This window comes from Rattus norvegicus, chromosome X (assembly GCF_036323735.1).
Source record: "Rattus norvegicus strain BN/NHsdMcwi chromosome X, GRCr8, whole genome shotgun sequence".
Classification (NCBI taxonomy): Eukaryota; Metazoa; Chordata; class Mammalia; order Rodentia; family Muridae; genus Rattus; species Rattus norvegicus.
In genome coordinates, this window is record NC_086039.1 from 101,686,597 (window position 1) to 101,712,128 (window position 25,532).

The 25,532-nt window shown below is 41.7% G+C and overlaps 2 protein-coding genes across 11 annotated transcripts in view; one reads left to right on the top strand and one right to left on the bottom strand.

The window, feature by feature from the left end:
• The window catches only part of Arl13a (ADP ribosylation factor like GTPase 13A), a 26,350-nt gene extending 12,960 nt beyond the window's left edge, over positions 1–13,390 (top strand). For 2 of the 3 annotated variants that reach the window (XM_039099979.2, NM_001024366.1), the window contains exons 5-10: positions 608–713; positions 1,171–1,361; positions 10,711–10,894; positions 10,986–11,166; positions 12,695–12,781; positions 13,020–13,390. In XM_039099979.2, coding sequence (XP_038955907.1) covers positions 608–713; positions 1,171–1,361; positions 10,711–10,894; positions 10,986–11,166; positions 12,695–12,781; positions 13,020–13,078 — 808 coding nt within the window. In that variant the 3' untranslated portion in view covers positions 13,079–13,390. Of the gene's footprint in view, positions 1–607; positions 714–1,170; positions 1,362–10,710; positions 10,895–10,985; positions 11,167–12,694; positions 12,782–12,952 lie in introns of all 3 variants that reach the window. The other variant, XM_008773430.4, reaches the window with a different exon arrangement.
• Positions 1–25,532, bottom strand: part of Xkrx (XK related, X-linked) — a 99,377-nt gene that overhangs the window by 52,159 nt on the left and 21,686 nt on the right. For 2 of the 8 annotated variants that reach the window (XM_063280193.1, XM_063280190.1), the window contains exon 2: positions 13,171–13,356. The exons of 3 other annotated variants lie outside the window; for them this stretch is intronic. The gene's annotated coding sequence lies outside the window, so the exon portion shown is untranslated. Of the gene's footprint in view, positions 1–13,170; positions 13,357–25,532 lie in introns of those variants that run through there. 3 more of the 8 variants (XM_063280189.1, XM_063280191.1, XM_063280187.1) reach the window with 2 other exon arrangements.

The following is a 25,532-nucleotide window of genomic DNA, read 5'->3' on the forward strand; positions in this document are numbered from 1 at the left end:
TTCCAATGCATTCCTCCCCCAGTTGGTTGCTCAAGACTATGTAACTGGTACTCATTTTGTGGCAGAGATGATTCCAGTAGCCTGTCACTGCTCCCCCCTCCAACTTCCCTTTTTGCCATGCTCATTTCTCATTAGCAACCCTAACTAGAATATGAACAGAGCTTCAGAGATGTAAAACCTCTACATCTCTTCATATCCCAATTAGTGGTTGTAATTAAAGTATTACTTATGATATAAAGGAAGTGGAAAATGACCCCTGGGGTTATCTTGTAATCAAATGATTTGCACTACTTTTTCCATTGAAAGTTAGCTAAGAAACTGTCTAGCACATCTCACTGGGTAAGCTCAGCTCCTGAACTTCTAGCATTTATACTGCCGTTAGTGCTACCCTATTCCATTTTTTGTTTGCTTTTTGTTTATTTATTTGAATTTTTTGTTTGTTTGTTTGAGACAGGGTCTCAAAATGTAGACCAGGCTGGCCGGTAACATAGAGTTTCACCTGCCTCCCAAGTGCTGGCACTAACATCATGTACCACCACGCTGAGCCTTTCCCTTCCCTTTGACTTTACCCTGGCTTTATTCTTCTTATCGTTATGCCCTGTTCTAGCCTGGCAAACAAACAAGACAAGAAGGATGCACTTTTGCCTTGTGATATCATTGAGTATCTCCTTCTGGAAAGACTAGTGAATGAGACTAAGTCTATGTGCCGAGTGGTAAGTGTAAGCATCATCTGGTTTCCTTTCCTCTAGGTCCTGGCTAATGTAACCAGGGCCATGTCTATTAGCTTGGGGTCAAACTTTCTCTCCATAACAGGCAACATCTGCAGTGATTATTTATAACTTAAGAATGACAACAAATATTATGCTCTGCCTTCAAAGCCATTCTGTATGATTTTAATATCCCCATCTTATAGATAAGAAAGCTAAGCAGCCAAAGGATTTTGTAAACTTGCTTAAGGTCACACAGTGAAGGTACAGGCATTTTATTATTAGAGGGCTTCTACGCTCTTCCTCTGCTTTCTCAGATGTAAATGCTGAGTATCTCTTTGAAGTCAAGAACTCACTTAGGCACAGTACAACTACCTCTGTTATTTTAATGACAGTCATCAGGCCTTTAGGCATCAAAGGTCCAGGGATTCAGGTCTGAGATCTTCTTTTCTATTTCTTATAGGAGCCATGCTCAACCATAAGAAACCTTCCAAAGAGGCACCAACAGCCAATAGTTATAGGGCTGCGCTGGCTATTAGCTGCCATTGGGGATCGATATGATGAGCTGTGCACTCGACATCAAACACCTAGTATGAGCAACATCTCAAGCTCCAAGAACATCAGAGGCTGTGGAGAAAGATGCTCATCAGACAGGTACTGAGTTCATTTCACTAGCTTTACTGATAAGAAGAGAAGTGGGAGTCAGTCTTCAACATGACTCACAAGTTCTGAGTGGTTTGTACTCTGGGCATCAAGTCTTTCAAAATCTGATGGCCCAAGTGGACTATGGCAATGCCCACCAACATTGCAAGGACACTAGTAGTCCTGGCACAACATCAGTAGTCACTTGAGTGGGATGAAAGGCATATAGGTTAAAAAAAAGGTACCCTGTGCACAGGGTCCCAAGAAAAGGTGGGGCAGGCCCTTCTGGTTGCTGCCCTCACAGAGAGCTGACACCCAGCCCGGAGGAGTGACTTCAGGCCTGAGACCAGAGGTAAGATCAACTTTTCTGCTCCAAGTGACCTACCTGTTGGACTCAGAATACACAAAGGCAAAATTCCTCTGGAACAAGACACCTCAGGTTTCTAGCTGGAGCCCGAACCTCGTTGATCCCGGCCCACAGCTCCCCGCACGCAAACCTTGTGGGAGAGAAAGCTCATCGCCAAGACAGGTGGGCACTCCTGAGACTGCAGGGCAGGAGAGACCGCCAGTACTGCCCACCCTTGCCCACATCCCTGGCCCAAGAGGAAACTGTAGAGGGTCTCTGGGAACAGGAAGATAGGGGCATTCAATCTGCAGGTCCCCTACAGTCCAGACCATGACTGGATCTGAAGGGACCCACTCAAACAGCTCCCTGGGAGGGAGGGAGACCTAGACCTTCAGAGGGGCAGACATGCCTGCCCACATTTTTTACTCTAGAGGAAAACACCTAGCGCCATTTGGGCCCCCTGCACACAGGGTCCTGAGAAAAGATGGGGTAGGCCCTTCTGGTTGCTGCCCTTACTGAGAGCTGAAACGCATCCCCCGAGGAGCAACTTCAGGCCCAAGACCAGAGGTAAGAGCAACTTTTCTGTTCCAAGTGACATGCCTGGTGGACTCAGGACACATGCCCACAGGAACAGCTGAAGACAAGTAGACAGGAAAGACTACACACCTGAAAGCAGAACACTCTGTTCCCATAACTGGCTGAAAGAAAACAGGAAAAGAGGTCTACAGCACTCCTGACACACAGAAATATAGGACGGTCTAGCCACTGTTAGAAATAGCAGAACAAGGTAACACCAGAGAAAACCTGATGGCAAGAGGCAACCACAGAAACCCAAGCAACAGAAACCAAGACTATATGGCATCATTGGAGCCCAATTCTCCCACCAAAGCAAACACTGAATATCCAAACACACCAGAAAAGCAAGATCTAGATTTTAAATGACATTTGATCATGATGATGGACGACTTCAAGAAAGACATAAAGAACTCCCTTAGAGAAATGCAGGAAAACATAAATAAACAAGTAGAAGCCTACAGAGAGGAATCACAAAAATCCCTGAAAGAATTACAGGAAAAAAACAATCAAACAGGTGACTGAATTAAAAATGGAAATAGAAGCAATAAAGAAAGCACAAAGGGAGACAACCCTGGATATAGAAAACCAAAGGAAGAGACAAGGAGTCGTAGATACAAGCATCACCAAAAGAATACAAGAGATAGAAGAGAGAATCTCAGGAGCAGAAGATTCCATAGAAATCGACTCAACTGTCAAAGATAATGTAAAACAGAAAAAGTTACTGGCCCAAAACATACAGGAAATGCAGGACACAATGAGATCAAACCTCAGGATAATACATATAGAAGAGAGTGAAGACTCCCAGCTCAAAGGACCAGTAAATATCTTCAACAAAATCATAGAAGAAAACTTCCCTAACATAAAAAAGAGATGCCCATAAACATACAAGAAGCCTACAGAACTCCAAAAAGATTAGACCAGAAAAGAAATTCCTCCCGTCACATAATAGTCAAAACACCAAATGCACAAAACAAAGAAAGAATATAAAAAGCAGTAAGGGAAAAAGGTCAAGTAACATATAAAGGCAGACCTATCAGAATCACACCAGACTTCTCACCAGAGACTATGAAAGCCAGAAGATCCTGGACAGATGTCATACAAACCCTAAGAGAACACAAATGCCATCCCAGGTTACTATATCCAGCAAAACTCTCAATTAACATAGATGGAGAAACCAAGATACCCCAGGACAAAACCAAAGTTACACAATATCTTTCTACAAATCCAGCCCTACAAAGGATAATAAATGGTAAAGCAGAACACAAGGAGGCAAGCTACACCCTAGAAAAAGCAAGAAACTAATCATTTTGCAACAAAACAAAGACAAGCACACAAACACAAATTATAATCCAAACACAAATATAACAGGAAGCAACAATCACTATTCCTTAATATCTCAACAACAATGGACTCAATTCCCCAATAAAAAGACACAGACTAACAAACTGGATAAGCAATGAGGACACAGCATTTTGCTGCCTACAGGAAACACACCTCAGAGACAAAGACAGACACTACCTCAGAGTAAAAGGCTGGAAAACAACTTTCTAAGCAAATGGTCTGAAGAACCAAGCTGGAGTTGCCATTCTAATATCGAATAAAATTGATTTTCAACCAAATATCATCAAAAAAGATAAGGAAGGACATTTCATATTCATCAAAGAAAAAATCCACAAAGATGAACTCTCAATCCTAAATATCTATGCTCCAAATACAAGGGCACCTACATACATAAAAGAAACCTTACTAAAGCTCAAAGCACACATTTTACCTCACACAATAATAGTAGGAGATTTCAACACCCCACTCTCATCAGTGGACAGACCATGGAAACAGAAATTAAACAGAGACATAGACAGACTGAGAGAAGTCATGAACCAAATGGACTTAACAGATATTTATAGAACATTCTATCCTAAAACAAAAGGATATACCTTCTTCTCACCACCTCATGGTATTTTCTCCAAAATTGACCACATAATCGGTCATAAAACAGGCCTCAACAGATACAGAAAGATAGAAATAATCCCATGCATCCTATCAGACCACCACGAGCTAAAGCTGGACTTCAATAAAAATAAGGAAAGAACGACCACATATACATAGAGGTTGAACAATGTTCTACTCAATGATAACCTGGTCAAGGAAGAAATAAAGAAAGAAATTAAAGACTTCTTAAAATTTAATGAAAATGAAGGTACAACATACCCAACCTTATGGGACACAATGAAAGCTGTACTAAGAGGAAAACTCATAGCTCTGAGTGCCTGCAGAAAGAAACAGGAGAGAACATATATCAGCAGCTTGACAGCACACCTAAAAGCTCTAGAACAAAAAGAAGCAAATACACCCAGGAGAAGTAGAAGGCAGGAAATAATCAAACTCAGAGCTGAAATCAACCAAGTAGAAACAAAAAGGATTATACAAAGAATCAATAGAACCAAAAGCTGGTTCTTTGAGAAAATCAACAAGATAGATAAACCCTTAGCCAGACAAATGAGAGGACACAGAGAGTGTGTCCAAATTAACAAAATCAGAAATGAAAAGGGAGACATAACTACAGAATCAGAGGAAATTCAAAAAACTCATCAGATCCTACTACAAAAGCCTATATTCAACAAAACTTGAAAATCTGCAGGAAACGGATAATTTCCTAGACAGATACCAGGTACCAAAGTTAAATCAGGAACAGATAAACCATTTAAACAACCCCATAACTCCTAAAGAAATAGAAGCACTCATTAAAGGTCTCCCAACCAAAAAGAGCCCAGGTCCAGATGGGTTTAGTGCAGAATTCTATCAGACCTTCAAGAAGACCTCATACCAACACTATCCAAACTATTACACACAATTGAAAGAGATGGAACGCTACTGAATTCCTTCTATGAAGCCACAATTACTCTTATACCTAAACCACACAAAGACCCAACAAAGAAAGAGAACTTCAGACCAATTTCCCTTATGAATATCGACGCAAAAATACTCAATAAAATTCTTGCAAACCGAATCCAAGAGCACATCAAAACAATCATCCATCATGATTAAGTAGGCTTCATCCCAGGCATCCAGGGATGGTTTAATATACGGAAAACCATCAACGTGATCCATTATATAAACAAACTGAAAGAACAAAACCACATGATCATTTCATTAGATGCTGAGAAAGCATTTGACAAAATTCAACATCCCTTCATGATAAAAGTCCTGGAAAGATCAGGAATTCAAGACCCATACCTAAACATAGTAAAAGCCATATACAGCAAACCAGTAGCTAATATTAAACTAAATCGAGAGACACTTTAAGCAATCCCAGTAAAATCAGGGACTAGACAAGACTGCCCACTCTCTCCCTACTTATTCAATATAGTTCTCGAAGTCCTAGCCAGAGCAATCAGACAACAAAAGGAGGTCAAGGGGATACAGATCCGAAAAGAACAAGTCAAAATATCACTATTTGCAGATGGTATGATAGTATATTTAAGTGATCCCAAAATTTCCACCAGAGTACTCCTAAAGCTGATAAACACCTTCAGCAAAATAGCTGTGTATAAAATTAACTCAAATAAATCAGTAGCCTTCCTCTACACAAAAGAGAATCAAGCCAAGAAAGAAATTAGGGAAACGATACCATTCATAATAGTCCCAAATAATATAAAATACCTCAGTGTGACTTTAACCAAGCAAGTGAAAGATCTGTATGATAAGAACTTCAAGCCTCTGAAGGAAGAAATTGAACAAGACCTCAGAAGATGGAAAGATCTCCCACACTCATGGATTGGCAGGATTAATATAGTAAAAATGGCCATTTTACCAAAAGCGATCTACAGATTCAATGCAATCCCCATCAAAATACCAATCCAATTCTTCAGAGAGTTAGACAGAACAATTTGCAAATTCATCTGGAATAACAAAAACCCAGGATAGCTAAAACTCTCCTCAACAATAAAAGGACTTCAGGGGGAATCACTATCTCTGAACTCAAGCAGTATTACAGAGCAATAGTGATAAAAACTGCATGGTATTGGTACAGAGACAGACAGATAGACCAATGGAACAGAATTGAAGACCCAGAAATGAACCCACACACCTACGGTCACTTGATTTTTGACAAAGGAGATGAAACCATCCAATGGAAAAAGATAGCATTTTCAGCATATGGTGCTGGTTCAACTGGAGGGCAACATGTAGAAGAATGCAGATCGATCCATGCTTATCACCCTGTACAAAGCTTAAGTCCAAGTGGATCAAGGACCTCCATATTAAATCAAATATACTCAAACTAATAGAAGAAAAAGTGGGAAAGCATCTCGAACACATGGGCACTGGAGAAAATTTCCTGAACAAAACACCAATGGCTTATGCTCTAAGATCAAGAATCGACAAATGGGACCTCATAAAACTGCAAAGCTTCTGTAAGGCAAGGGACAAAATGGCAACCAACAGATTGGGAAAAGATCTTTACCAATCCTACAACTGATAGAGGGCTTATATCCAAAATATACAAAGAACTCAAGAAGTTAGACCGCAGGGAGACAAATAACCCTATTAAAAAATGGGGTTCAACAGAAGGCAGGAGGCGGTGTCGAAGACTGGAGTTGTCTTGGGCTCCATGGTTCTCATCAGGCTCTAGAAATTGATACTTTGTACCAAAGATAGGCCAGCCTGTGGCGAGCCTCTGCCATCCTAGCGCTAGAACTGACTGGGTTCAGCATTCCAGCTAACTGTGACTGCAAAAGAGGTGTGTTCGCCATTGTATCCTCTGCAACATAGTGACAGCTGAAGCACACAGAACTGTTTTCCTACGTCTCCTGCCGATGGAGGAGCGTGCACCGGGTGTAGCACAAAGCGGACATTGGGGGTTGGTGATTAGCATCAGCCCGAGGAGAGGGTACACCCCATCTCAGGTGTGACTTCAGCCAGCTTCTAAACCCATACACAGGTTAAAGTTCATAGGGACAGACAGACAACTTTGCCTTTTCTTAAAGCGCTCCATCCAATGAAGGAACGAGCAGCATTTGCATCCCTTGGGAAAGAACTTCCGGAGTAAGGCAGAGAGAAAACAAACCTTCCATCGTAGTCCCCCGGACGAAGGGGAACAAAATGCTACCTAATCTCTGAGAACAGAGCAAAGACCTTTTGTAGGAAAGCAATCACTGGTATCGAGATACAAAGAAGTCAGCTCTGGGAGTGGTAGCAGCAGCAGGAACAGGGCATGAAGTGAGAGAGAGAGAGAGAGAGATCTTGTGGGTTCACGTCGGTCAGACAGGACCTTAGAGCGGATGCCCAAGCCACTGACAGGAGTAAGTGGTACTGAACTAAATCTCGTGTGTAGCACGCAGATCAGATGGATGGAAGTTTTTCTCTTGTTGAATTTCACTCATTCTTCTTTCACGAATGAATGATTCCGAGGCCTCTGCCACACTCCGGGAAAACTTGTGTGACTGCCTTTTTTTTAAAAGTGTGTGTCTGGTCACTTATTTCTCTAAAACTATCTCCTTGTCTGGCAATCAGTCGGCCTTCTCTTGTATACTTGTCCTAGCACATTATGTACGTGGGAAATGTCAACAGACGTGAAGGAGACCAGAAAAATTGGTGAATATTGAAAAATGTGCGTTTGGGCTTCACATGTTTAACTTTTTTTTTCTAAAGAAAAAAGTTGCATGAATGAAATAAACAACAACCTCTGTATACAGTTATACAGTATCTGTAAAAAAAAAAAAGGCCTGTTTTGATTTCTTGCTTCTACGACACACGAACTAGAATTCAATGTGCGCGTGGCAAACACTACCATGCTGCATTCTGGGTACCGAGGACCTTGTCTAACCGTACGTTGCCATGAATTAGCCCTGCCGCCTTTCTTCTCAAGGATCAAAACCAGTTTGATTTGGGAATGCGCCCCTCCCAGTGGAATTGGAGGTGCGTCCTTCCCGTGTCGTTTGTAGATATTGCCTGTGTATTCCATTTAAAACCATAATCTAGTTTGTAAAAGAGAGGATGCCGCATGTAAATAAAGCTTTGACAACAAAAAAAAATGGGGTTCAGAGCCAAACAAAGAATTCACAGCTGAGGAATGCTGAATGGCTGAGAAGCACCTAAAGAAATGTTCAACGTCTTTAGTCATCAGGGAAATGCAAATCAAAACAACCCTGAGATTCCACCTCACACCAGTCAGAATGGCTAAAATCAAAAACTCCAGTGACAGCAGATGCTGGCAAGAATGTGGAGAAAGAGGAACACTCCTCCATTGTTGGTGGGACTGCAGACTGGTACAACCACTCTGGAAATCAGTCTGGAGGTTCCTCAGAAAATTGGACATTGCACTACCTGAGGACCCAGCTATACCTCTCTTGGGCATATACCCAAAAGATGCTCCAACATAACAAAGACACATGCTCCACTATGTTCATAGCAGCCTTATTTATAATAGGCAGAAGCTGGAAAGAACCCAGATGCCCTTCAACAGAGGAATGGATACAGAAAATGTGGTACATCTACACAATGGAATTCTACTCCACTATCAAAAACAATGACTTTATGAAATTCATAGGCAAATGGTTGGAACTGGAAAATATCCTGACTGAGGTAACCCAATCACAGAAAATCACACATGGTATGCACTCATTGATAAGTGGATATTAGCCCAAATGCTCGAATTACCCTAGATGCACAGAACACATGAAACTCAAGAAGGATGACTAAAATGCAAATGTGTCATTCCTTCTTTAAAAGAGGAACAAGAATACCCTTGGGAGGGAATAGGGAGGCAAAATTTAGAACAGAGGGTGAAGGAACACCCATGCAGAGCTTGCTCCACATGTGTCCCATACATATACAGCCACCAAACTAGATAAAATGGATGAAGCAAAGAAGTGCAGACTGACAGGAACCGGATGTAGATCGCTCCTGAGAGACACAGCCAGAATACAGCAAATCCATAGGCGAATGCCAGCAGCAAACCACTGAACTAAGAACGGGACCCCCGTTGAAGGAATCAGAGAAAGGACTGAAAGAGCTTGAAGGGGCTTGAGACCCCATATGAACAACAATGCCAAGCAACCAGAGCTTCCAGGGACTAAGCCACTACCTAAAGACTATACATGGACTGACCCTGGACTCTGACCTCATAGGTAGCAATGAATAGCCTAGTAAGATCACCAGTGGAAGGGGAAGCCCTTGATCCTGCCAAGGCTGGACCCCCAGTGAACATGATTGTTGTGGGGAGGGCAATAATGGGGAGAGGATGGGGAGAGGAACACATACAGAAGGGGAGGGGGAGGGGCTGGGGGATGTTTGCCTAGAAACCGGGAAAGGTAATAATAATTGAAATGTAAATAAGAAATACCCAAGTTAATAAAGATAGAGAATAAAAAAAAGGTAAAGCCAACCAAGCAACCAACAGTAAGGCTTCTTGAAAATGGGGCTTCTATTATCTGTGTTGCCATGTGTAAGACAGAGGAAACAGGAGCCCCTTAAGAAGTCTGTCTTAATTAGGGTTTTATTACTGTGAAGGGACACCATGACCAATGAAACTTTTATAAAGTCAAACATTTTAAAATTAACTATTTATTTCATTTTTACAATCCAATCGCTGCCCATCCCTGTCCCCCCTGACCCTCACCTATTTCCCTTCCCTTCTCCTCCAAGAGGGTGCCCCCCCCCATATACTCCCACCTAGGTGCATCAAGTCTCTGCATGGTTCAGTGCATCCTGTTGAGGCTGGCTTACAGTTTCAGTGGTTTAGTCCATTATCATCATGGCAGGAAGCATGGTAGCATGCAGGCAGACATGGTGCTTGAGGAGCCTAGAATTATACTCCTAGAGCCAAAGGCAGTCAGGAAGAGACTGGCTTCTGCAGGTTGCCAGCAAGATGGTCTCTTCTGCACTGGGTGGAGTTTGAGCATTGGAGGACCCCTCAAAGCCCATCCCCACCGTGAGGCTACATCTACTTCAACAAGGCTATACCTCATAACAGTGCTACTCCTTGGGCCAAGAATTCAAACGCATGGGTCTAGAGGGGCCATACCTAATCAAACAACCACATCGCCTATTGACAATATTCTAAAGATAAATATTCCACAGCTGCTGCAAATTCCCAGCCTCCAGTTCTCTGCTCAGCCTAGTCATGGAATGATAGGAAAGGACAGAAATGTTAATATATATATATATATATATAATAAAAGAGAAGGTGATGAGGGTTCTGAGAAATCAAAGGCCTAAATGTCTTCTTGCTATTTTGTTACTTGCCCTGACCAAAGCCGTATGGAAATGGATAGGGTAGTGGCCGCATTGGATAAAGGAGCTTGAATGCAGGGGATATAGCTCAGTGGCAGAGCGCTTGCCTCGTGCATGAAATGTCCTGAATTCATTCCCCAGTACCAAAAACAAGAAGAAAAAAAATCTTGAAATATGTCTGTTTTTTTTTCTTTCAAATGTTCTTAGCTTATCTACCAGAGGAGTGGGTGTGGTCAGAAACAACCACAGACAGCATTTTGAGAAAAGACAACACCTAGAGCATAGACAGCATGTAGAGCAAAGACATTTTGAGAAAAGACAGCATTTTGAGTCAAGACAGCACTTAATTCAACGCTCACTGGATGCTAGGCCCCTAAAGCCAATTTTGCAGGTAAATAGCTTTGTAAACACCATTGCCCGTGGTCAGTAATTGAACTCTTGAGAATTAACTGACAATTTCCCTCTTTCTTCCTGGTATACAGAAAGATGGTTTTCGAATAAGACCCAAAAAGAATATGTCAGTAACATTTGCTCTGGACGTAATCATGGAGGAAGGTGAATGTTCTCGGAAGATTGGAGCTCCAAATATCAGTAAGCCTTGCAATAGTCAGTGTTATGATACAAAGACTCCAGCTCCATCTGCTGATGCCAATCTTTTTAAAGGTAATATTGAATCATTAGTTACAGAAAAAAAAAGTTATATAGACCTTCCTCTATATTTTCTACAATAGCATTCCTTTTTTTTTTTTTTGGTTCTCTTTTTTGGAGCTGGGGACCGAACCCAGGGCCTTGCGCTTCCTAGGCAAGCGCTCTACCACTGAGCTAAATCCCCAACCCCTACAGTAGCATTCCTATTTTAAGAAGTAAACTCATTTCTCACATTATGGTCTGTTGTTGGGAGAGGTAGGGGACAAAGTTGTTGACCATCTTCTGACAGGCCAGCATTGATGCCCTAGTATTAGTCGACACAAGATCGTTTGATGCCTACAGTGATAACTTAATGTTTATGCTTGCCAATGGTGGAAATACATATTGGAATAACCTTTAGGGAGTATATGTTGCCTGTCCCTCTCTTCCACTCCTTTTCTCAATATTATTAAGAACTTTAAAAATGAAGCTCAAGAGATGGCTCAGTGATTAAGAGCACTCGTTGCTCATGTAGAAGACCCAGGTTCTGATTTTGGCAACCATGGGATCTTATGCCCTCTTCTTACTTCACAAGTATGAATGTGGCGCACATATACATATACATACATACATACATACATACATACACACACACACACACACACACACACACACACACGGGAAAGATTCACACACATTAAAATAAAATAAATCTAAAATGGAAGCCATCCAAACTACTAGTCTCACTTCTTAGATGTCTACAGAGATAATTACAGAAATACACAAAAGTATAATAAAGACTATTTAAATTACAACATTCAATAGAAAGAGCTAAATGTTGTAAACAATGTAAACGTCCAGTGACAGGGATAGTCAAATAAATTATGATGCATCCACACTATGGAGACAATAGCATTGCTAATGATAGGGAACTGGGGAAATGAGGTTTAACATGTCTTCTATGACAGCATGAAAACCCGAGTTCGGATACTCTGCATTCACATAAAAGCTGCATTCCTTGGTATACTCCTGTAACCCTAGCACTGGGACAGGAGCAGTAGAGAAAGAACATCTGGAGCTCCTTAGGCTACCCAGCCTAGCTGCTCAGTGAGAGAGCCTGTCTCAAAAATCAAACAAAAACCAGCCAATCTAACAAACAAACAAGTGAACAAAAACCAAAAACTTAGAGTCAACCCCTGGCCTCCTTATACACATAAACACAAATACATACACATAGACTATACACACACAGAAAGTTAAATGCTAATGATGATTTCCATTTATTGACACGGAAAGTCTTCCATCACTTGAAATATTATATATTGACTGTCAACTGTCAATAGTCACATCACCTTTGGCTGAGTTCTTATGCATACATTTGAGGGACATACTCGTGGCCAAAGCCACTAATGAGAAAAGGGCACAGCTCTTAGGGTAAGGGGTGAGGATGAAAGTTGAGTAGAAGGAAAACTGTAGAAAATAAAGCATGATTTTTCTAGACATCAGCTACTTCTCCTAAATCTTTATCTAAAATCAAAACTCATTTTCATTTCTATAACCTTAGCCCGGAGACCCAAAAAGAGAATAGAAACCTGGGACACTGAAGAAATGTTTTTGGAAGACCCTCGTGGAGAAGCCTTCCGTTCCTGTGGTTAGTACTCCTTAAATAGTCAAAGAATGCACATGGTTGGAATGGAGGGTGAGGGTCCTAGAGGGCCCTTGGAAACTGGCCAACACCCTCCTACCCCAAGTAGTCTGGGAAAGAATAGAAACCCAGCATTGGCTTCACTTGTAAAATGGGCTGTTTTCTTTCTCTGATTAGACTTAACAGACTACTAAAGAGTAAACAGAGGGACAGCAAAATAACCATTCCCTCTACCACCTTATAGTAACTGGGCACAGCTCCAGAAGCAGCAGGAACACCCAGTCTTTGTATTTCACTGGATAACACCTCTGCAGTCCACGAACAAGTTCACCTATCTAACATCACATCCCTGAGAACCATTGTTTCTGCACACCAGTAAGTTCATCCATACTCACCGAGTGCCTCAGGAAGTTAGGTGCTGTCCATCTGAGCAAAGAACAACAGAGACTTCCCATTTGTAATGAGATGCTCCTGACAAAGCTTATGGATCAAGTGTCGTGCACAACTGAAAATGAGCCTTAGACGAACAGGGTTACTTTAGAATCACACGTTTCTCGTTACGGTTCTCGGGTATAAAGGGCCTGGCAAAATAAATAAGAATGATGCTCTACTCAATCATTTCCCTTTTGTTTGTTTGTTTGTTTTGTTGTTTTCTTTTGTTTTGTTTGTTACACCTCCCAAACCAGGTCTGTTTTAACTACCTAGCTACTGTCTGGGAAACCACATTGCTTTGCTAGCCTTTCAGAAATAGCAACTGCAGCCTCTTGACATATGTGTGGATCTCTACTCCTCTGCCTGGGTGCTGCAGCTAGGATCATGGTGGTTGCTTAAGATTGTTACTTCATCTTCATTATGGGCTCCTTTTACGGAGCGCTTTCTGGATACCAGGCACAGTGCTAACTGTTTCCCATCTATTGTTATATTCTCAACCTTCCTGGGCACGTATTACACTTAGCATCATTCCCAGATGAGGATACTGTAAAAAGCAGAGCAAGGAATGGAATCCAAACCCTACATAGCTAGAGCTACCTTGGGTCCAAAAGATCCACAATACGCCTTTCTTCAAATCCCTCTAGAAAGAGAAATCTCCAGCCAGGAAATAATGCCGAAGTGCATTCCTGTCTATGTGAGGAGAATTCAGTTAGCCAGAAGCATGCCAACAGTGCTAGCAGGCAGAGTTGATTGAGCACTTCCGCTTTGTCAGATGCTGCGCTAACTCCTTTACATATATTATTGCCTCTCATCTTCAGAAGCTTATGATGTCTGTTCTATTATCACCATCTCACAGAGGCAGAAAGTGATGCTCAGATGGGTTAGGTAATTTGTCCCTGGGCCCTCACTAGGAGGTAGCAGCACTAGTTTTTAAACTAAAGTCCAAGTCCACGGGGGCTGTAAAGATGACTCAGTGGATAAGAGGACTTGATGTGCAAGCATGGGGACTTGAGTTTACATCCCAGTGCCCGTGTAAAACAAAGCAGGGTCTGAATATGCATGCACCTGTAAGCCCAGAACTCTAAGGGGAAGAGACAGGAGGACCACTGAGACTTGCTGACTGCTTGCATAGTTCCAGGTTCAGTGAGAGACTGTCTCGAGAAGAGTAATACAGAGCAGGGCTCCCCTCATCTCTTTCTGGCATCTATGTGTATGAACACCCCCACACACATGCACGCGTATCACACACAAATACACCACACTCTCATACACACATACATTCACTCATAATTAAATAAACAGAAAGCCAAACTCCACATTACATGCTCCCAATTATCCTAGACTGCTTCCCCAAGCAGCATAAACCAATCGACCTATTATTTGATAGATAGAAACCTTTCAACTAAAAACTTGTCTTACAACCCTACCTGAAAGACATTTCTTCTCCTTCTCCTTCTCCTTCTCCTTCTCCTTCTTCTCTTTGTGTAGCTCTGGCTGTCTTAGAACTCTCTATGTAGACTAGGCTGGCCTCAAACTCACACAGATGCCCCTGTACTGGACTCCCAGAATACTGGGATTAAAGGTATGTCGCACCAAGGCTGCTTTCTTATATCTAAAGGAACCACATTAAATGCCTTAGAGGTCTTCAATGTGCTTGAAAGCTCAACTAATTAGCTGTGGCACTGGAAAGCAACTTACAAAATCTCTAGTCAAACCTTTGTTATACAGATAAAGAAATTCCCAGTATGGTATGACTGGACACTGGGAGCAATGTTTCAGAAATCCCCATCTTCTATGTGTCTACGTCTGCATCCTCCCTAGGCCATTTAAGTCTTCTAACTCTACCTGCTTTACCTGGTAAAGAATTCTAGAGTACAGCAGTTTCAGCCTTGGAAGCAATAAATGCCTTCATTGAAGAAGTATTAGTGCTGGGGCTGCATAGGGGTAGAGCCCCTGCCTAGTATGCACAAGGCAACAGGCTGGATTCTCAGCACAAAAGAGAAGAGTCTTATAATACGGGAGACTGCAATTCAATAAACCATGATTTCCTTCTTTGGTTGGTTTGGTTTGGGTTTTTGGGACAGGGTTTCTATGTGTACCTCTGGCAGTCCTGGAACTTGATCTGTAGACCAGGCTGGCCTCCAACTCTGATATCTGCCTGCTTTTGTCTCCTGAGTGTTGGGATTAAAGGTGTGAGCCACCACAGCTAGCTGATAACACCAAGACCTTTTAGAGAATAGACTATCTACACATCTTTCTTCATGCCATGTGTCTTTTTCAGCAAGAATGTGTTCTTAGCCAACAGAGAAAGGTATAATCAGTAAGTAAGCCTATGAACATGAGCGAGGTAGAGAAGGTCCAGAACCACCCCACTCCACTGTCGTGTCTTCCATCCATGAATTCATAGACATAGCTAATGATGTTTCCATGGAGATTCTAAATCCAGTCAAGATGACAATGATGATTAATGTCACATCTTGTCAGAAATACTTTAAGCACATGGCCTTGGCCCACAATTCAAACTTCACATAGCTCATGTACTTAGATCTTCCAAGGGAGATCTAGGCTTCAGGACTACAGAGTTTACTGTGGATAGGAAGGGAGGTCCCTTTGCTTAAATGGTTTTCAGTTCTGCACTCCAGCCCCTGCTAATTATACACAACAGCATCACACAAAACTGGGCATGAGAGCGTATGCTTATAATCCTAGCACTCTGGAGGTAAGGACAGGAAGATCAGGAGTTCAAGGTCATTGGTGGCTGCAGACCAAGTTTGATACCAGTCAGGCCACAAGACGCCTATCAAAGCAACAACCAAAAATGTGGAAATTGAAATTGTAGGACAACTAATCACTTCTTTTCCAGGCAGTTGCTGCTGGAATGACATAATAAGGAGATGTAGCAAACACCATTTTCTTCAGGAGACTCTTGCACACCAACTATTGTTCTTGTCCTGAAGATGCCAGTGGCCATGGCTAGGTTAGGAGTCAAACTGAGGCTCAATGTTTTACCACCCAACTCCACAAACCCTTTATCTTTGTCAGAAGACCAAACATTGAGAGTTCTGCCTGAAAGAGGTATGAAGAAAGACAGCCATCACTCAAGCTTTTAGAACTTGGAATGGTCCCTTCAGCTCACTACATTTTCACAAATGCACCTAGAGCTGTGGCCATGGCATCCCTGCTTACTACAGTATCCCTCCAGCCATAAGAATCCATTCCTCACTCCTCTTCACATTTCTCATACTTTCAGACTCTATAGGGGACAGCAGTGGCACTGTGATCCCAGGAGAGGGGGGAAGCAGCAGATATTTTATACTGTTCTTATGTTAGGATCAGATCTGGGTCAGAGGTTGTAGAAGCTGAGAGCTTACACTACTGCGTCTGCATCCAGGAGGAGTCTGGCTCAGGTCCAGGCAGCCTGAGAGGTTCTGCTGTGGAGTGGGTAGGCAGAGCAACGTTAACAAAGCACCCAGACTATGCTGTGTTGATGACTCAAAAGTCCCACCGGATCCCACGCTCATGCTAGTTGCCACTTCCAGGAACTAAAATAAACCTTTAGTGCTAAGAGACAGCAGGCCTTTGGGTCTGTTCAGGAAAATAAGCCCAGCCCTATGAATTGGCATGCTATTTCACACAGTGGAATGCTACACCACCATTAAGCACGCAATTATGTGCGCTGTGGGGATGGAAATCGGAATGTGCAATGATGTTAAGTGAAAACAACAGATGACAGAGAAAGCATGCTGATTGCAGCTATGGAAAGCATACATATGAGAGAGAAAGAGTACTTCTCTAAAGAGATGCAGAAAGGAACAGGCACTCTAATTCTGTTAGAGTCCATGGCCTTTTACTTTTTTAAAAAAATAAGACCACATTATTCAGACTGGCCTAGAACCTATCATTCAGCTGGAATAGAGCAGATGTACCTGCATGCTAGTCTTCCAAACATTTTGGGGGAGAAGGGGAATGTCCTGGCAACTTTTATGTCAACTTGACATAGTTAATGCCATCTGAGAGGAGGGAACCTCAATGAAGAAAATACTTCCACAGAACTGAGTTCTAGGCAGGCCTGTAGGATTTTCTGAATTAGTGATTAATGAGGGCGTGCCTAGTCCATTGCAGGTGATGCCACCCTAGGGCTGGTGGTCCTGGGTTCTATAAGAAAGCAGGCTGAGCAAACTGTGAGGAGCAAGGCAGTAAGCAGCACCCCTCCGTGGCCTCTGCATCAGCTCCTGCCTCCAGGTTCTAGCCCTGCTTTGGTTCCTGTTCTGAATTTCCTCAGTGACAGAGTACACCATGGACATGTAAGCCAAATAAATCCTTTTCTCCTCAACTTGAAATTGATCATGGTGAAAAGGGATAACATTTAAATGCAAATAAAAAAAATCCAATGAAATAAAAAATAAAAAATCCAATAAGAGAAAAAATGTTGAAGAAAAGAAAAGAAAAGAAATCGATCGTGGTGTTTCATTGGAGCAATAGAAACCCTAACTAAGCAAAGGGTCTCATTATAGCTCAGGCTTGCCTAAGGCTTACTATATTAACAAGGATAACCTTGAACTTCTAAGCCTCCTGTCTCTACTTCCCAAGTGTTGGGATTAAAGGCATGCATTTCCCTGTCTGTTTTACACAGTACTGGGGATGGAACCCAAGGCTTCCTGAATGCTACACAGGCACCCTACTAACTACTGTACTCACAGTTTTTAAAGAAATTTTTCATTCTTGTCCTATGTGGTTCAGAGACACCTGTTTTGTTTTTTGTTTTTTTTGTTTTTTTTTTTTGTTTTTTGTTTTTTTGTTTTATTTTGTTTTTTGGTTTTTTAGCTTCCATAATAGTAAACGTCACATAGGATTTGATTCAGAATATAAACAACTGAATACCACACTGAAGAATTCCTTCCAAACCTCAAGCCAACCAAACAATTCCACTACCAGAATCTATACACATCTGGGCCTCTATTAAGTCAAGCTACATCGCTTTGAAACACGACCGCTTATTCTGAAAGAAAGGAAACCCACTCCCCTCTTGGTAATCTGCCAGCAGGTACTTATTTGTAAGACACTGCTATCTACCTCGTAGCTAGCTTGTTACCTTGTCCCATGGAGCACTTAGAATTAGTCATTCTTTATCTACCACACATCTGGGTATCGAGTTTAATAAATTTCTCTCTCTGGATAACGTATAGACCTTTTTGCCTCTAGGACTGGTTTTCAGTCAATACTTAGTTTTTTGCATTTAAAAAATGGGAGAGTGGTTTGGTAGGAGGGGAGGAGGCTATGCAAACCCAGGTTAAACTTCAATTTTTTTTTTCCCTCTCTAGTGCTGGGATAGCAGGAGTGTGCCAATGCGCCCAGCTGTTTGTGTTATTTTGTTGTGTTAACTTTGTATACTGAAACAGACTTTACATTTACTGGAGCTGCCAATATTGTACAAAGAGGTGATACAGACCTTTCTTTTTTTTTTTATTAACTTGAGTATTTCTTATATACATTTCGAGTGTTATTCCCTTTCCCGGTTTCCGGGCAAACATCCCCCTCCCCCCTCCCCTTCCTTATGGGTGTTCCCCTCCCAACCCTCCCTCCATTGCCGCCCTCCCCCCCAACAGTCTAGTTCACTGGGGCTTCAGTCTTAGCAGGACCCAGGGCTTCCCCTTCCACTGGTGCTCTTACTAGTATATTCATTGCTACCTATGAGGTCAGAGTCCAGGGTCAGTCCATGTATAGTCTTTGGGTAGTGGCTTAGTCCCTGGAAGCTCTGGTTGCTTGGCATTGTTGTACATATGGGGTCTCGAGCCCCTTCAAGCTCTTCCAGTTCTTTCTCTGATTCCTTCAACAGGGGTCCTATTCTCAGTTCAGTGGTTTGCTGCTGGCATTCGCCTCTGTATTTGCTGTATTCTGGCTGTGTCTCTCAGGAGCGATCTACATCCGGCTCCTGTCGGTCTGCACTTCTTTGCTTCATCCATTTTATCTACTTTGGTGGCTGTATATGTATGGGCCACATGTGGGGCAGGCTCTGAATGGGTGTTCCTTCAGTCTCTGTTTTAATCTTTGCCTCTCTCTTCCCTGCCAAGGGTATTCTTGTTCCCCTTTTAAAGAAGGAGTGAAGCATTCACATTTTGATCATCCGTCTTGAGTTTCATTTGTTCTAGGCATCTAGGGTAATTCAAGCATTTGGGCTAATAGCCACTTATCAATGAGTGCATACCATGTATGTCTTTCTGTGATTGGGTTAGCTCACTCAGGATGATATTTTCCAGTTCCAGCCATTTGCCTACGAATTTCATAAAGTCATTGTTTTTGATAGCTGAGTAATATTCCATTGTGTAGATGTACCACATTTTCTGTATCCATTCCTCTGTTGAAGGGCATCTGGGTTCTTTCCAGCTTCTGGCTATTATAAATAAGGCTGCGATGAACATAGTGGAGCACGTGTCTTTTTTATATGTTGGGGCATCTTTTGGGTATATGCCCAAGAGAGGTATAGCTGGATCCTCAGGCAGTTCAATGTCCAATTTTCTGAGGAACCTCCAGACTGATTTCCAGAATGGTTGCACCAGTCTGCAATCCCACCAACAATGGAGGAGTGTTCCTCTTTCTCCGCATCCTCGCCAGCATCTGCTGTCACCTGAGTTTTTGATCTTAGCCATTCTCACTGGTGTGAGGTGAAATCTCAGGGTTGTTTTGATTTGCATTTCCCTTATGACTAAAGATGTTGACCATTTCTTTAGGTGTTTCTCAGCCATTCAGCATTCCTCAGCTGTGAATTGTTTGTTTAGCTCTGAACCCCATTTTTAATAGGGTTATTTGTCTCCCTGCGGTCTAACTTCTTGAGTTCTTTGTATATTTTGGATATAAGGCCTCTATCTGTTGTAGGATTGGTAAAGATCTTTTCCCAATCTGTTGGTTGCCGTTTTGTCCTAACCACAGTGTCCTTTGCCTTACAGAAGCTTTGCAGTTTTATGAGATCCCATTTGTCGATTCTTGATCTTAGAGCATAAGCCATTGGTGTTTTGTTCAGGAAATTTTTTCCAGTGCCCATGTATTCCAGATGCTTCCCTAGTTTTTCTTCTATTAGTTTGAGTGTGTCTGGTTTCATGTGGAGGTCCTTGATCCACTTGGACTTAAGCTTTGTACAGGGTGATAACCATGGATCGATCTGCATTCTTCTACATGTTGACCTCCAGTTGAACCAGCACCATTTGCTGAAAATGCTATCTTTTTTCCATTGGATGGTTTTGGCTCCTTTGTCAAAAATCAAGTGACCATAGGTGTGTGGGTTCATTTCTGGGTCTTCAATTCTATTCCATTGGTCTATCTGTCTGTCTCTGTACCAATACCATGCAGTTTTTATCACTATTGCTCTGTAATACTGCTTGAGTTCAGGGATAGTGATTCCCCCTGAAGTCCTTTTATTGTTGAGGATAGTTTTAGCTATCCTGGGTTTTTTGTTATTCCAGATGAATTTGCAAATTGTTCTGTCTAACTCTTTGAAGAATTGGATTGGTATTTTGATGGGGATTGCATTGAATCTGTAGATCGCTTTTGGTAAAATGGCCATTTTTACTATATTAATCCTGCCAATCCATGAGCATGGGAGATCTTTCCATCTTCTGAGGTCTTCTTCAATTTCTTTCTTCAGTGTCTTGAAGTTCTTATTGTACAGATCTTTTACTTGCTTGGTTAAAGTCACACCGAGGTACTTTATATTATTTGGGTCTATTATGAAGGGTGTCGTTTCCCTAATTTCTTTCTCGGCTTGTTTCTCTTTTGTGTAGAGGAAGGCTACTGATTTATTTGAGTTAATTTTATACCCTGCCACTTTGCTGAAGTTGTTTATCAGCTTTAGGAGTTCTCTGGTGGAACTTTTGGGATCACTTAAATATACTATCATATCATCTGCAAATAGTGATATTTTGACTTCTTCTTTTCCGATCTGTATCCCCTTGACCTCCTTTTGTTGTCTGATTGCTCTGGCTAGAACTTCAAGAACTATATTGAATAAGTAGGGAGAGAGTGGGCAGCCTTGTCTAGTCCCTGATTTTAGTGGAATTGCTTCAAGTTTCTCTCCATTTAGTTTAATGTTAGCAACTGGTTTGCTGTATATGGCTTTTACTATGTTTAGGTATGGGCCTTGAATTCCTGATCTTTCCAGGACTTTTATCATGAAGGGGTGTTGAATTTTGTCAAATGCTTTCTCAGCATCTAATGAAATGATCATGTGGTTTTGTTCTTTCAGAGTTTGTTTATATAATGGATCACGTTGATGGTTTTCCGTATATTGAACCATCCCTGCATGCCTGGGATGAAGCCTACTTGGTCATGGTGGATGATTGTTTTGATGTGCTCTTGGATTCGGTTTGCCAGAATTTTATTGAGTATTTTTGCGTCGATATTCATAAGGGAAATTGGTCTGAAGTTCTCTTTCTTTGTTGTGTCTTTGTGTGGTTTAGGTATAAGAGTAATTGTGGCTTCATAGAAGGAATTCGTTAGTGATCCATCTGTTTCAATTTTGTGGAATAGTTTGGATAATATTGGTATGAGGTCTTCTATGAAGGTCTGATAGAATTCTGCACTAAACCCGTCTGGACCTGGGCTCTTTTTGGTTGGGAGACCTTTAATGACTGCTTCTATTTCCTTAGGAGTTATGGGGTTGTTTAACTGGTTTATCGATACAGACCTTTCAACCTAGATAGCTCTAATGGTAGCCTCTTATCTACCTCCAGTACACTGACCCAAACAATCATATTATCATCCAATTAGTACAACAGTAGTTACTAAAGAGTTATTTAGGTTTTACCAGCGTTTCCCACTAATGCCTCTTTTCCATTCGGTATCTAATCCAGGATCATATACAGTACAGCGTTTAACCTTCCTCATCTCCAAAACAAGTTTTCTCTTTCGAGGCTAAATAGAGGTAACTCAGTATATATTCTGAATCTGAAAGGAAATGCCATCATATCTGTATGAACATCCTGAATGCAAGGTATTTCATCAGGGTTAGTGTCAAGAAAGAAAAGGAAGAGGAACAGGAGAAAAAGAAGTCTTCCATTAGCACTTCTTACAACTGTACAAAGGGATTTGACAAGTAGGTTATATTTAGCAAGCAACATTATGAAGGTGACAAAGTAAGAGGGATGGCCTTCCCTGTCTCTTTTGTCTGTTTCATTTCTCCTCAAACTGCATTTTAAATTTTCACTAGAAACTGTAATATTTAAGTATAACATAAACACCGAGAAATGAACACCCACACCCACTGGGAAGGGACTCTGCTATGTGTGATTTTGTTTGCCGGAAAATAAGTATCAGCTTCCAATGGTTCCAGTTAACAATTTCTCAGCTTTTACGGTGATGCAAATGATATATATTTGGTAGAAAATATATTTTGGATTTTAAGTTCAGATTTTTCCCTAGGGTACTGACATGTAGCCCCATGCACTCTAATGATGGGGGCCATCTCACAGGCAGTCAGGCTGTCACAAAAGTGAACAGCTGCTACTCTATTGTGTGCAACGGCTGCTAAACTAATGTTAGTAGGTCAGGTGGATTAAATGCATTTTTTAGCTCATGATGGATGATGGAGACTCAGCCTCTGTGTGGACCACCGTTATCCTTATTCTACAGGGAGAGGGTTAAGAAACAAAGTTGAAGAGGCTAAGTAAGTTGTCCAAAGTCACAAGAGCTTGTAAATGATATAGACAGGATTCAAGACCAGGTCAGCCTGATTCCAAAGCGGCTCCTTTTAGCATGTCAGATTGTGTCTCTGAGCTCCTGCCACAGTTCAGACACTGCTGAATGTTAGGGGTCCAGTACTTGATTCCTAAAGGCCTGGGCAGCAACTAACTCCTAAGCAGCTAAGCATAACATAGTCCCACCTTGCTCTCAAACATTCTTTGGCTTGGTTACAAAAAACTAGGAAATACAAATGGTGACTCTCACCAGACGCAGCGGTGTTCACTTATAACCCTAGCATCTGGAATCTAGAAGCAGGAGGACCACTAAAAGTTCAAGGTCAGACTGTTCCCCATACCTGCTTCCAGGACAGCCAGAGCTACATAGTAAGACCCTATATCAAAAATCCCAAAACACATGGTTTAAAACAGTATCTTGAACTATTAAATCATCTTCAGGTCTTCAGATAAAAGACCTCTACCCCGTAAGTACCATGAGGCTAGCAGTTATAGATGGGCTTTTAAAATAAAATGTATTTATGTGTATGAATGTTTTGCCTGTATGTATGTGTTTCACAGGCATAGCGTGTCCACAGAGGTCAGAAGAGAAGGTCAGATACTCTGGACCTAGAGGTACAGATCATTGTGAACCATCATGTGGGCACTTGGAACAGAACCCAGGTCCTCTGCAAAAGTAACAAGTATTGTTAACTTACTGAGCCATTTCTCTCTCACCCTACAGAAGGGCTTGAGGATATTTATAATACTTATTTCTCCATTGTGTGGCTTGTGGCCAGGTGGGGATAATGTCATCTAGCTGGGTTCCTCTGAGGTAAATTAATGAGAAATACAATGTGGAAATATATATGGTAATGGAATAGAATCTGCTGAGGGGAAATGTATATGTCTCAAAAATAATAGTTATAGTTCATCTCAAAATAACATTCATCCCCTTGAATTTGGGATAATTGGCAAGTTCTAAGAGAGAATGGTTCATGATTGCACTTTGTAGACAAGACATTCTGAATTATATTTCTAAGGAAGAATGAGTAATGATCCTAGGAGTTATAAATTGTAATTTGATTTAAGGGTGAATGGTTAGAGGACTTAAATCTTAGCAAATGCCAATCAGTTTCTTTTCCTGTGTGAAGACAACCAAGCACATCAAATACTCAAACCCCATGGTTCTTAGTGCTAGGCACCCACTGCAACCTTCAGTGTTTATGTGGTACTTCTAGAGACTACAATTCCCTTTCCTTCTTTTTCTTTCTTTCTTTCTTTCTTTCTTTCTTTCTTTCTTTCTTTCTTTCTTTTCTTTTCTTTTCTTTTCTTTTCTTTCTTTCTTAGATAAGGTTTCTCTGTGTAGCCCTGGCTGTCTTGAAACTCACTTTGTAGACCAGGATGGCCTCGAACTCAGAGATCTACCTGCCTCTCTCTCCCAAGTGCTGGGATTATAGGCATGTGCCACTATCTGCTGTCCAGACTATGGCAATTTAATTAGTTAGGATGTGACCTAAGCCTTGGAATTTGAGAAAAAAAATCCCTAGAGGAATTTAAGTCACAGATGAGATTGGGGACTGTTGCCTTAAGACAATTGTGTCTGCCCATCAGAATCACTTTGCACATCTGTTAAAAATTCAGATGGTCCACTCACATAATTAGAGAGATGGCTCAGCTGTTAAAGGGTTGGGCTCACAACCAAAACCATCAAAAAATTCAGATATTTGGACCATACCCTACACTAATTAAATCGGAACATCTGCTTCAAGTCCATGACCTAAGTTGAGATCTGGCCATTATGCCTTACTCTAAGTGACTCCATATTGTATAAAACAGTAGCTTTTCACACTGTGCACTGACCTAGGCAGATTTCAACTCCATTTTGAAAGGATGACTAGCCCTTGAGTAGATCCAGAAATGACAGGCAACAACCATTCAGCACATGCTGATAAATGACTTATTCTTTAGAATAGAAACCAATCCATCTTAACACATTTATTGGGGGTGAAATAAGACTGCAGGGGCATATTAAAATCATATCAAGGAAATGAGGCTCAGGAATTTACCAAACACAACAACCAAGGAAGGGTGTATATCTACACCGTGATGACGTGACCCTACATCAACCTATCATCTGATTCGTGGTACGTGCATGTCACAGCCCAAGGACTCCTTCACTTGGCTTGGTTCCTTACTGTTGATGAAGCCTATTTGACTTCCTGCCCATCCACCTGTTTGCCCATCTGGGCCTGAGATTAACCCACCATTTCCTCCTCCACCCAGTTCTGCCTTTTAACCTCGCAGTTGCACACTGCAGTTGTGCTCCAAAATTTGCCTTGCACAGCTCCCTCCCAGCCTGAGTTGGTGCACTGTCTTGTCAATACAAACTCTCCTGAGCCCATTCGTGAAACCTCCCAAACGCTGCCGCAGCCTCTTTAACTTTTATTCGTTCTCTAACGCATCCACATAGGCAGAGCTGTATTGGTGTATTGAGTGTGTGCTGTGTGTTATGACAGTTACTGAATGAAACTGGAATAAAAGAACTTGCATTCACCTCACCCAGGCTTCTAAGCTAGGAAGATTTTTGTGACAAATTGCCATTGAAGCTGCTAAAGCTTGTGAATTTATTCAATAAATTCTGACATTGTTGAATGTGG